Genomic DNA, 12,549 nt, shown 5'->3' on the forward strand with positions numbered 1-12,549 from the left:
GTGATGGAGTGACTGAGGAGACCAGTTCCATCAACAATGGCCAGCGGAAGCGGGCGTTAATGGGACTGAGCAGAGGGCACTCTATGGATGTCATTATACTGCATGTAATAAGCAGATTGTAAGAAGGGCTGCTGGAGACATTGAATATCAGAGAGCAGAGCAGTTTGTCAGTGGAAAGAAAAACTTGAGGTGCTGCCTTGTTGCGCAAACCCAGGAAGACAATTGACTGGGAAGAGGACAGGTTGGACTAGCAATAAGGTGTGCAGCCTGGATGTCCAACAACAGAGATTTGCCCAGCTCCATAGAGGCAATCACTGAACGCAGGGACTCAATATGAAAATGTTGTAGGTGCACATGAAAGTTTAGATGCTTGAGGTAGAGGATGAACTGAGCTGTCTTTCTTGGGCACTAGACTAAAAACCAGTGAACCATTTTTAAGGGTGGCCTAGGAAATAATTTTGTCTAACTACCTGCCTTAAAAGGCATGTCTCTAGCAGCCAAGGAAGAACATTTAGTCAATTCAAGGTCGCTGATGCAGAGATATTTGCCAGCGTTATTTAACTGTTGTGCCAGATCTACCAATTTGTCAGGAGGAGCCCCAGATAAGAACCCCTGTAGATGTTGCTTGGACTAAGCAGAAACTGCCTTAGAGACCCAGGTGGAAGCAACGGCTGGGTTATTGGAACACAGATTTAAAGGGAGGAAATGCCCACCAGGGGAAGATTAGTAGATCATGAAAGACAGGATACCGGAGAGTCCACTGAGAGGGGAAAAAAAAAAAAAAGGGCCAGAGAGAAGGTCATCAGGTCTTCGAGGAGGAAAGTGTTCCCGATAGCCATAACTAGGCTATCCATCATGTGTGTTATCCTGGACAATGCTTCAGAATCCACTGCAGAGTCAGACTCTGAGTAATAGAGCTTGCCAGGAGACTAGGAGAAGGCAGCTTGAGGGTGGGAAAAATCAGCTGAAAGGAATGGCAAAGCAGGTGCTCACATGGCAGACCCAGTGGAGTCCAGAGGGGGCCACCCTTTAGGGTGCTTGCGGGAAGACTGGCAACCAACCTTTTCCAGCAGGTGCTCTGGCTTACCCTGTTAGGGAGTCTGTGAAGAAGGAATGACCATTGGTCAGGGAGGCACTCCATAGCTGAAACTATGACAAAGGTCAGTGCTAAGTCAGATAACCTGTGACAAAGAAAGGGCTCAAGCTGGGGTGGACTTCGTGGCAGGGTGATCAGGAATCCTGGGAAGCTGGCAGAGAGGTGGACCCTATACTCACATTGCAGTTACAAACCATGCAAGAGTAGTAGGTGAGGTAGGGGTGCCTGCTGGCATGGAGATTCGGAGCTGAAAATGAACATGCCAGCTATGTGATCAGACAGAAAAAGTGAACTTAGTTGTCAGAAGGATCAGCACTTGAGGGAGAAGGAAAGAAATGAAAATCCCTAGATAGTGTGCAATGCACCTATGGGCCGCAAAGCCAAGGCATACAGAGGGCCCAGAAGGTGATGCGGCTCCTGGTCCTCAGGAACCTTGTCGTAGCAGGAGTAGGCAGTTGGCATTATAGCCTGCAACTACCACTGCTACAGCCTGACAGGAGGAACCAAGATTGCAGGCGGGGAAACTGGAAGCTTGTGTTCGCACTGTCAAAGAAGTGAAGGAATTCCAGGTAATGTGAATAATATTTATTCCAAAAAACTTGTACACACAAGCTGCCGGGAGGCTTTCACTTTCACTTCAGACGCGGCAATCAACTTTGATCGTCGCTTCTGAAGGGTTAACACAGGGCATCACCGCGATCAGTGATGTCCGGCATTAGCTGTGGGTCCCGGCAAATGATGGCCGCCAGGACAGACACTATTTGATGCGGGGTCATATCGCGGTAGCCGGCGCAGTACGTAAACATACATCCTGCGTCGTTAAAGAGTTAAAAAGTTATATTCCTATCTAAACATGTTATCCCTATCCAAATGATCGGTAATTACAGGCTCTTTGTGGGGGTCTGACGGCTAGGACCATTACCAATCCATAAAACAGAGGTAAAATTCATAGAATGGAGCACTGGTCGCACACATGTGAAGAGGGGGGGTTGGGGAACACAGAGAAACATTATTAGCAACTTTACTGACATGAGTATGTTTAGGAATTATACATTAAAAAAAGTATTTTATTCATTTAAGGCTGGGTTCACACCACGTTTTCGCAATACAGTTCTTGTATACGTTTTCAAATTGAAAACCGTACAGAACCGTATTGAAAACCGTATGCACTGACTCTCCATTAAAAACCATATGGCAAAAGATGCATCAGGTTGTGTCCTTTTTGCATCCTGTACAGTTTTGTCAGTTTATTTTCCCTTACCCAAAACCGTAGCCTACCACGGTTTTTTGTCTGGGTGAAAATCGTATTTTTTTAACATGGGAGTCAATAGGAACCGTATAGAACCGTATGTGCATACGGTTCTATCCGGTTTTTGACTTTGCACAGTTTTTTTCTTGGAATTTCAATCAAACAAGTGAAACGTTATTTCTAATGGAATGAAAAGTTAAAAACGTATACTTTTTTTCTTAAAAAACTGGATTATTTTAATGCTGAAAGACCCAGCCACGTTTCATCTTCAATGCCCTTGCTGATGGAAGGAGGTTTTCACTCAAAATCTCATGATACATGGCCCCATTCATTCTTTCCTTTGCATGGATCAGTTGTCCTGGTCCCTTAGCAGAAAAACAGCCCCAAAGCATGATGTTTCCACCCCCATGCTTCACAGTAGGTATGGAGTTCTTTGGATGCAACTCAGCATTCTTTCTCCTCCAAACACAACGAGTTCAGTTTTTACCAAAAAGTTTTACTTTGGTTTCATATGACCATATGACATTCTCCCAACCCTCTTCTGGATCATCCAAATGCTCTCTCGCAAATTTCAGACAGGCCCGGACATGTACTGGCTTAAGCAGGGGGACACATCTGGCACTGCATGATTTGAATCCCTGGCGGTGTAGTGTGTTACTGATGGTAGCCTTTGTTACTTTGGTCCCAGCTATCTGCAGGTCATTCACTAGGTCCCCCGTGTGGTTCTGGGATTTTTCCTCACCGTTCTTGTGATGATTTTGACAGAGGGATCTCGAGGGAGATCAGTGGTCTTGTATGTCTTCCATTTTCTAATAATTGCTCCCACAGTTGATTTCTTCACACCAAGCTGCTTGCCTATTGCAGATTCAGTCTTCCCAGCCTGGTGCAGGTCTACAATTTTATTTCTGGTGTCCTTCGACAGCTCTTTGGTCTTGGCCATATTGGAGTTTGGAGTGTGACTGTTTTGAGGTTGTGGACAGTTGTGTCTTTTATACTGATAACAAGTTCAAACAGGTGCCATTAATACAGGTAACAAGTGGAGGACAACGGAAACTCTTAAACAAGTTACAGGTCTGTGAGAGCCAGAAATGTTGCTTGTTTGTAGGTGATCAAATACTTATTTTCCACCATAATTTGCAAATAAATTCGGACAATGTGATTTTATGTATTTTTTTCCTCCCTAGGTCTCTCATAGTTGAGGTATACCTATGATGAAAATTACAGGCCTCTCATCTTTTTAAGTGGGAGAACTTGTACAATTAGTGGCTGACTAAATACTTTTTTGCCCTACTGTAGTTGCTGATGAGCATGTGTGTATTTCCTTAGGATATTTTACCACAAGCTAAACCTAAATAAAACATGGAGCCATTTGACCAATTTTCTGCAGCTTTCTCAGTTAAAAAGGAACCAATCAGCAGATTTATAATGCTTGGCAATGAGTTATATATGCTAAAATAGTTATCCTCACCATCCCCCAGGGATGTTATGGATGGAGACTTCTACTTACCAGCACCATTGCTACACATTGCTTCGGCCGAGGCCCTGCCCCCAAGGCTTGAATGGCGGTTCGCGTCATCGCTCCTCTCCCTAAGCAGGACTACTTGCCGGGCGGCGCGGGGGAGGACTTTATAACTTAAACAAACCCCCGAGGATGGTAAAGATAGTGATTTTAGCATACATAATGCATTGCCAAGCATTATATATTTGCTAAAATCTACTGATTGGTTCCCTTTAAATCTAAGATTGCACATTACTTTAAATGGCTGTGAGCACATACAGTACCATACATTGGAAGTTTGAAGCCTATTCCCATTGCAACTGGCTCAGATGTTCTTGATCTTCTGAAAATATATCTGTTGGACAAGGGCCCTGTCACTGCTCTCAGGTCTCAATCACATTAGATAACATTCCTCTCCCAATACAGTTCATATCATATCCACTTAGATCATACCTGCAGACAGAACGCCGTGGTTGATCCGTGGTAAACTTAAAGGTGCCAGCTCAATCCATAATTGTCTATTTCTGTCATATAGTGGACACATACAACGAACGTTGGCTAATGGTTTCCGGGACCTACAAGCATATAGTAATTCTTATTAAACAATTAGTTATTTGCACCATCTTCACAATGACACATAAAATTCACGTATTGCTGCAATTTCAGTAGATACACCATTGAGACTGTTTATAGGAAAACTGACTTACGCCCTCTCCTCTCCTCCTGCCGTCACAATGCATTCAGAGTAGCCCCTAGGTTTAAAGGATGCCAGGACGGCTTCTCCTTGCTGCGGCTGGCTCAGGGGGATGTTGTTACATTCTCTGACCATCTCTCGTACCAACGGCTCATTTAGCATCTGTTCTCGCAGGTAGCTGGAATCCAGGCCACTCACCCACAAAGCTGAGGTCACATCCTTCATGTGAACCTGTGGGAATAAGTGTGGAACAAGTGATCAGGCATTGCAAGAGATGAGAAATTAAAAAGTTATTTGACAGAAATCGGAAAAAAAAAAAGGTTTATAAAATATTCTGAAAATGGAGGCCAACTAGTAGGACTATACTAAACGAGGGGACGGAGAGAGGAGGGAGAAAATGGAGTCCCAAGGGAATAAGAAATAATAGGGAAAAAAGAGAAGGGGCAGAAAAACAGAAAAATGCACCAGTATATGAGAATAGAGTTAGGGTGCATTCACACCATGTTTTTGCACTACAGTTCCCATATACGTTTTCAATTTGAAAACCGTACAGAACCGTATTGAAAACCGTATCTCGACTTTCCATTGAAAACCGTATGCCAAACGATGCATCCTGTTGCATCCGTTTTGCGTCTGGTACGCTTTTGTCTGTTCTGACTGGAACACAGTGCTCTCTGCTGAATCACGAGCACAGTGCTCTCTGCTGACATTTAAGTGCTGACAGTGCTCTCTGTCCATTTAAGGAACTGACCAGAGCAGCATATGTTTGCTATGGGGATTTTCTCCTACTCTGGACAGTTCTTAAAATGGACAGCGATGTCAGCAGAGAGCACTGTGCTCGTGATGTCAGCAGAGCGCTCTGTGTTCCAAAATAAAAATTCCCTCTGCAGTATTCAGCAGCTAATAAGTACTGGAAGGATTAAGAATTTTTAATAGAAGTAATTTACAAATCTGTTTAACTTTCTGGCACCAGTTGATTTAAAAATAAATAAATAAATAAATAAAAAAAAGTTTCCACCTTAGTACCCTTTTAACCTCTTAAGGACTCAGGGCGTACCTGTACGCCCTGAGCGAAAAACGGGGTCACGCCGTGACCCCGTATCACACCGGGTCGATCCCGGCTGCTAACGATAGCCGGGACCCTGGGCTAACAGCGTGCGGCACCGTTCATTGTGCCGTGCGCCGTTAACCCTTCAGACGCAGCGATCAAATTTGACCGCCGCGTCTGGAAACGAAAGTAAACTCTTCCCGGCAGCTCAGTCGGGCTGATCGGGACATCATGATAAAATTGCGATGTTCCGATCAGCTGGGACGCAGGCGGAGGTCTCCTTACCTCTCTCCGCGGCGTCCGATCGTCGATTGATTGCTCCAAGCCTGAGCTACAGGCTCGAGCAATCAAGCCCCTATCTGACTGATCTGTGCAAAGCTATGGCTTTGCAGGGATCAGCATACGAGATCAGTGCATGCAGTGCTATAGGTCCCTATGGGAGCTATAACACTGGGAAGAAAAAAAAAAAAAAAGTTAACAAAGGTCATTTAACCCCTTCCCTAATAAAAGTTTGAATCACCCCCCTTTTCCCATAAAAAAAAAAAAACTGTGTAAATAAAAAATTAAAACATGTGGTATCGCCGCGTGCGTAAATGTCCGAACTATAAAAATATATCTTTAATTAAACTGCACGGTCAATGGCGTAAGCGCAAAAAAATTCCAAAGTCCAAAATAGCGTATTTTTGGTCACTTTTACATCATAAAAAAAATGAGCCCTCATACCGGCCCGTAGGCGGAAAAATAAAAAAAAAGTTTCAGGGGTCAGAAGATGACCATTTTAAACGCATAAATTTTCCTCCATGTAGTTATGATTTTTGTCAGAAGTGCGACAAAATCAAACCTATTTAAGTAGGGTATCGTTTTAACCGTATGGACCTACAGAATAAAGATAAGGTGTCATTTGGACCAAAAAATGCACTGCGTAGAAACGGAAGCCCCCAAGTTACAAAATGAAATTTTTTCTTCAATTTCTCGTTTCGCCGTGGATTTTTTGGTAAAATGACTGATGTCACTGCAAAGTAGAATTGGTGGCGCAAAAAATAAGCGTTATGATTTTTAGAATGTGAGGAGTCAAAAATAAAATGCAAAAACGGAAAAACGCTGAGTCCTTAAGGGGTTAAAAGGTGTATGGGCATTTTTTAGGACACTGCAGTATTAACCTCTTGACTGCCAACACACTATTTTGTCATAGGTCTCCCTCTACAGGGATCGTGTAGAGCTTTGCAGTCACATTGCAGCTGGACTCTTGCTATAACCTTTGCTCTTGGAAGTTTAATATAAGGAGGTTGTAAGGCTGCTGATAGTGCAGTGCATTATATAAGTGACTAGCGGAGTACCCGGCGTTGCCCAGTTTTTCCTTTCTAATCCTTGTTGGGGAGGAAAATCCACAAAGGAGGAAGCTTTTGACTTCATATCCCGTCCTCTTATATTGTTGTCATATCCCAACCCCATAACCCGTCCTCATATCTTAGCCTCCTGTCCCAACCTCCTACCCCATATCCTGTCCTCAGGTAGGACTGATTTGTGATGAAGATATTGTAAGCTGAAATTAGAAGGGGACACAGCTTTGGGGGACTGGGCGTGATTTGCAAGCCAGACCGCTGCACAAAATGGGTAGATAAAAGGGGTGGGGCTTAAAATATGGGCATGTCTGTGAATGGGTGTGGCTTGCAAGCTGGACTGACACATTCACCAGGAGATGCAGAGCGGAGCTTGTGGAATAAGGTACTGGAAGTCCCATATACTTGCATGGGACTTGAAACAAAATCCTATCTTTTATGTAAGGGAGTAGGTAAGGGTTAATTTAACTAGCATAAATTTTTATTTGACATATAAGTAATATGTGTACCAGGTATTATTGAGATCTCCAGCCGTACAGAAGTTATGTGGGAACATACATTTCCTATTGATTTGCATGGGACTTTAAACAAAAACCCAGACCCTTACAAATGGGGGTAGTTAAGGGTTAAATTAACTATCCTATGTATTTTAAGTGGATATATAATTAACAGGTGACCAAGTATTATCGAAATATCTCCAGCCGCTTGGAAGTTGTCATGCAGTAACATATTTCCCATAGACTTGTATGGGACTTTAAACATAAACCCCGCCACTGGCAAATGGGGGTGAGTAAGGGTTAAATCACCTCTCCTATGTTTGTTGTTGACAAACAAGTAACATGTGTGCCAAGTTTCATGTTTGGACGTGATGCTGGAACATACACAGAATATATATTTTATTAACCCCTTAAGGACCAGGCGTTTTTCGCACTTTCGTTTTTTCCTCCTTACCTTTAAAAAGTCATAACTCTTTCAATTTTGCACCTAAAAATCTGTATTATGGCGTATTTTTTTGCGCCACCAATTCTACTTTGTAATGACATCAGTCATTGTACCCAAAAATCTATGGCGAAACGGAAAAAAAAAATCATTGCGCGACAAAATTGAAAAAAATACAGCCATTTTGTAACTTTTGGGGCTTCCGTTTCTACGTAGTACATTTTTCGTTAAAAATGAAACCTTATCTTTATTCTGTGGTTAAAATGATACCCTACTTGTATAGGTTTGATTTTTTATTACTACTGAAAAAAATCATAAATACATGCAGGAAAATGTATACGTTTAAAATTGTCATTTTATGAGCCCTATAACTTTTTTTATTTTTCCATGTTCAGGGGGCTATGAGGGCTCATTGACAAGTTTTTGTCGGTACCATTTTTGGATTGATCGGACTTTTTGATTGCTTTTTATTTTTTTGATTGTTTTTTATTAATCATTTCATGATAGAAAAAGTGACCAAAAATACGCTATTTTGGACTTTGGAATTTTTTTGCGCGTACGCCATTGAATGTGCGGTTTAAAAAGCGGTATATTTCGGACATTTCCGCAAGCGGCGATACCACATATGTTTTTTTTTTTATTTACAAAGTTTTTTTTTTTATTCTTGGAAATGCCGGGTGATTCAAACTTTTATTAGGGGAAGGGATAATTGAAAGGGTTAATGATTTTTTTTTTTTTTTTACACTTTTTTTATGCAATATTATAGCTCCCATGGACAGAGTGACTTAGCAACAGCTCCCAGCATGTAAAAAGGGCATGCTGGGAGCTGTAGTTATGCAACAGCAGGAGGCAGACCACCACAACTCCCAGCATTCCCTTATGGGCATGCTGGGACTTCTAGTTTTGCAACAGCTGGAGGCACATTTTTTCTATGGAAAAGTGTACCTTCAGCTGTTGTATAACTACAACTCCCAGCTTGCACAATCAGCTAAAGTGCATGCTGGGAGTTGTAGTGGTGCATCTGCTGGTTGCATAACCAACTCCCAGCATGCCCGTTGACTGTCGGTGACTGCTGAGAGTTGTAGTTTTGCAACAGCTGAAGGCACACTGGTTGTGAAACAGAGCTTTTTTTTACTTAACTCAGTGTTTCAAGACCGGTGTGCCTCCAGCTGTTGCAAACTACAACTCCCAGCATGCACCGTACATGCTGGGAGTTGTAGTTTTGCAACAGCTGGAGGCACACTGATTGTGATACACTGAGTTAGGTCACAAACTCAGTGATACATAACCAGTGTGCCTACAGCTGTTGCAAATCTAAAACTCTCAGCATGCACAGTCTGTCAGCGCATGCTGGGAGTTGTAGTTTTGCAACAGCTGGATTCCCCCCCCCCCCAATGTGAATGTACAGGGTACACTCAAATGGGCAGAGGTTTACAGTAAGTATCCGGCTGCAAGTTAGAGCTGCGGCAAATTTTCTGCCGCAGCTCAAACTGCCAGCGAGAAACTACTGTGAACCCCCGCCCGTGCGATTGTACCCTATAAACACTACACTACCACACAATAAAATAAAAAGTAAAAAACACTACATATACACATACCCCTACACAGCCCCCCTCCCCTCCCCAATAAAAATGAAAAACGTCTGGTACGCCACTGTTTCCAAAACGGAGCCTCCAGCTGTTGCAAAACCACTACTCCCAGTATTACCAGACAGCCACTGACTGTCCAGGCATGCTGGGAGTTTTACAACAGCTGGAGGCACCCTGTTTGGGAATCACTGGCGTAGAATACCCCTATGTCCACCCCTATGCAAGTCTTTAGGCCTCAAATGCGCATGGCGCTCTCACTTTGGAGCCCTGTCGTATTTTAAGGCAACAGTTAAGGGTCACATATGGGGTATCGCCGTACTCGGGAGAAATTGTGTTACAAATTTTGGGGGGTATTTTCTGCTTTTACCCTTTTTAAAAATGTTACATTTTTGGGAAACCAAGCATTTTAGGTAAAAAAATTATTATTATTTTTTTTTTTACATATGCAAAAGTCGTGAAACACCTGTGGGGTATTAAGGTTCACTTTACCCCTTTTTACGTTCCCCGAGGGGTCTAGTTTCCAAAATGGTATGCCATGTGGTTTTTTTTTTTGCCGTTCTGGCACCATAGGAGCTTCCTAAATGCGGCATGCCCCCAGAGCAAAATTTGCTTTCAAAAAGCCAAATGTGACTCCTTCTCTTCTGAGACATGTAGTGCACCAGCAGAGCACTTTTCACCCCCATATGGGGTGTTTTCTGAATCGGGAGAAATTGGGCTTCACATTTTGGGGGGTATTTTCTGCTATTACCCTTTTTAAAAATGTAAAATTTTTGGGAAACCAAGCATTTTAGGTAAAAAAATTATTATTATTTTTTTTTACATTTGCAAAAGTCGTGAATCACCTGTGGGGCATTAAGGATCACTTTACCCCTTGTTATGTTCCCCGAGGGATCTAGTTTTCAAAATGGTATGCCATGTGTTTTTTTTTTTTTTTTTGCTGTCCTGGCACCATAGGGGCTTCCTAAAGGTGACATGCCCCCCAAAAACCATTTGTCGCTCTTTCCCTTCTGAGCCCTCTACTGTGCCCCCCGAACACTTTACATAGACATATGAGGTATGTGCTTACTCGAGAAAAATTGGGTTTCAAATACAAGTAAAAATGTTCTCCTTTTTACCCCTTGCAAAAATTCAAAAATTGGGTCTACAAGAACATGCGAGTGTAAAAAATGAAGATTGTGAATTTTCTCCTTCACTTTGCTGCTATTCCTGTGAAACACCTAAAGAGTTAAAACGCTGACTGAATGTCACTTTGAATACTTTGGGGGGTGCAGTTTTTACAATGGGGTTATTTGTGGGGTATTTCTAATATGAAGACCCTTCAAATCCACTTCAAAACTGAACTGGTCCCTGAAAAATAGTGAGTTTGAAAATTTTGTGAAAAATTTGAAAGTTGCTGCTGAACTTTGAAGCCCTCTGGTGTCTTCCAGAAGTAAAAACTCATAAATTTTATGATGCAAAGTAGACATATTGTATATGTGACCCCCAAAAAAATGTATTTTGAATATCTATTTTCCTTACAAGCAGAGAGCTTCAAAGTTAGAAAAATGCAACATTTTCTTTTTCTTGGGATTTTTCACCAAGAAAGGATGCAAGTTACCACAAAAATTTACCACTATGTTAAAGTAGAATATGTCACGAAAAAACAAACAAACAAACAATCTCGGAATCAGAATGATATGTAAAAGCATCCCAGAGTTATTAATGTTTAAAGTGACAGTGGTCAGAATTGCAAAAAATGGCCGAGTCCTTAAGGTGAAAAAGGGCTAAGTCCTTAAGGGGTTAAGGACCAGGCCATTTTTTGCAAATCTGACCACTGTCACTTTAAGCATTAATAACTCTGGGATGCTTTTACTCATGAATTTGATTCAGAGATTGTTTTCATGACATATTCTACTTTATGTTAGTGGTAAATTTTCATGAAAATTTTGCATTTTTCTAACTTTGAAGCTCTCTGCATACAAGGAAAATGTACATGCCAAATAAATTATATATTGATTCACATATACAATATGTCTACTTTATGTTGGCATCAGAAAGTTGACATGTTTTTACTTTTTGAAGACATCAGAGGACTTCAAAGTATAGCAGCAATTTTCCAATGGTATATGAAAATTTCAAAATCTGAATTTTTCAGGGACCAGTTCAGTTTTGAAGGGAATTTGAGGGTCTTTATGCTAGAAATACCCCATAATGGACCCCATTATGAGAAATGAACTCATTAAAGTATTCAAAATGACATTCAGAATGTATGTTAACCCTTTAGGTGTTTCACTGGAATAGCAGCAAAATGGAGGAGAACATTTTTTATCTCAATTTTTTACACTAACATGTTATTGTAGCCTCATTTTATTTTTTCATTTTTTCAAGGGGTTAAAGGAGAAAGCCCCCCAAAATTTGTAACCCAATGTCTCTCAAGTAAGGAAATACCCAATATCTGAATGTAAAGTGCTCTGTGGGTGCACTAGAGGGCTTAGAAGGGAAGGAGCAACAATGGGCTTTTGGAGAGCTAATTTTGCTGAAATGGTTTTTGGGGGGGCATGTTGCATTTAGGAAGCCCCTATGGTGCCAGAACAGGCCAAATAAATAAATACAAAAAAAAAACAAAAAACACATGGCACAATATTTGGGAAACTACACCCCTCAAGGAATGTAACATGAGTACATTGAGCCTGAACACCCCACAGGTAATTGACAAACTTCTGTTAAAGTGGGACGTGAAAATGAAAAAAAAAAGTTGATTTTTCTCACTAAAATGCTGATGCTACCCCAAATTTTTCATTTTCACTAGGCGCAATAGGAGAAAATACCCCCAAAAATTTGTAATCCCATATAAATCCCCATATGTGGACATAAAGTGCCCTGTGGGTGCACTAACTGCTCAGGGAGCAATTTGGGGATTTTGGAGATACATTTTTGCTGAAATTGTTTTTGAGAGGCATGTCGCATTTAGGAAGCCCCCATGGTGCCAGAACAGTGGACCCCCACCCCCCCCCCCCCATTGGAACCCCATTTCAGAAACAAAATCCCTCACAGAATGTAATGAGGTGTGCAGTAAGCATTTACACCCCACTAGCGTTTGACAGATTACATTTATTT

At 41.7% G+C, this 12,549-nt stretch overlaps 1 protein-coding gene across 5 annotated transcripts in view; it reads right to left on the reverse strand.

Annotated features, from left to right (window-relative positions):
• The window catches only part of GAN (gigaxonin), a 57,084-nt gene that overhangs the window by 24,804 nt on the left and 19,731 nt on the right, over window positions 1-12,549 (reverse strand). For all 5 annotated transcript variants that reach the window (XM_056526163.1, XM_056526168.1, XM_056526167.1 and 2 more), the window contains 2 exons: window positions 4,551-4,768; window positions 4,297-4,418 (listed from right to left, as the gene is read on the reverse strand). In XM_056526163.1, coding sequence (XP_056382138.1) covers window positions 4,297-4,418; window positions 4,551-4,768 — 340 coding nt within the window. The remainder of the gene's footprint in view (window positions 1-4,296; window positions 4,419-4,550; window positions 4,769-12,549) is intronic.

Source organism: Hyla sarda, chromosome 6 (assembly GCF_029499605.1).
Source record: "Hyla sarda isolate aHylSar1 chromosome 6, aHylSar1.hap1, whole genome shotgun sequence".
Lineage (NCBI taxonomy): Eukaryota > Metazoa > Chordata > Amphibia > Anura > Hylidae > Hyla > Hyla sarda.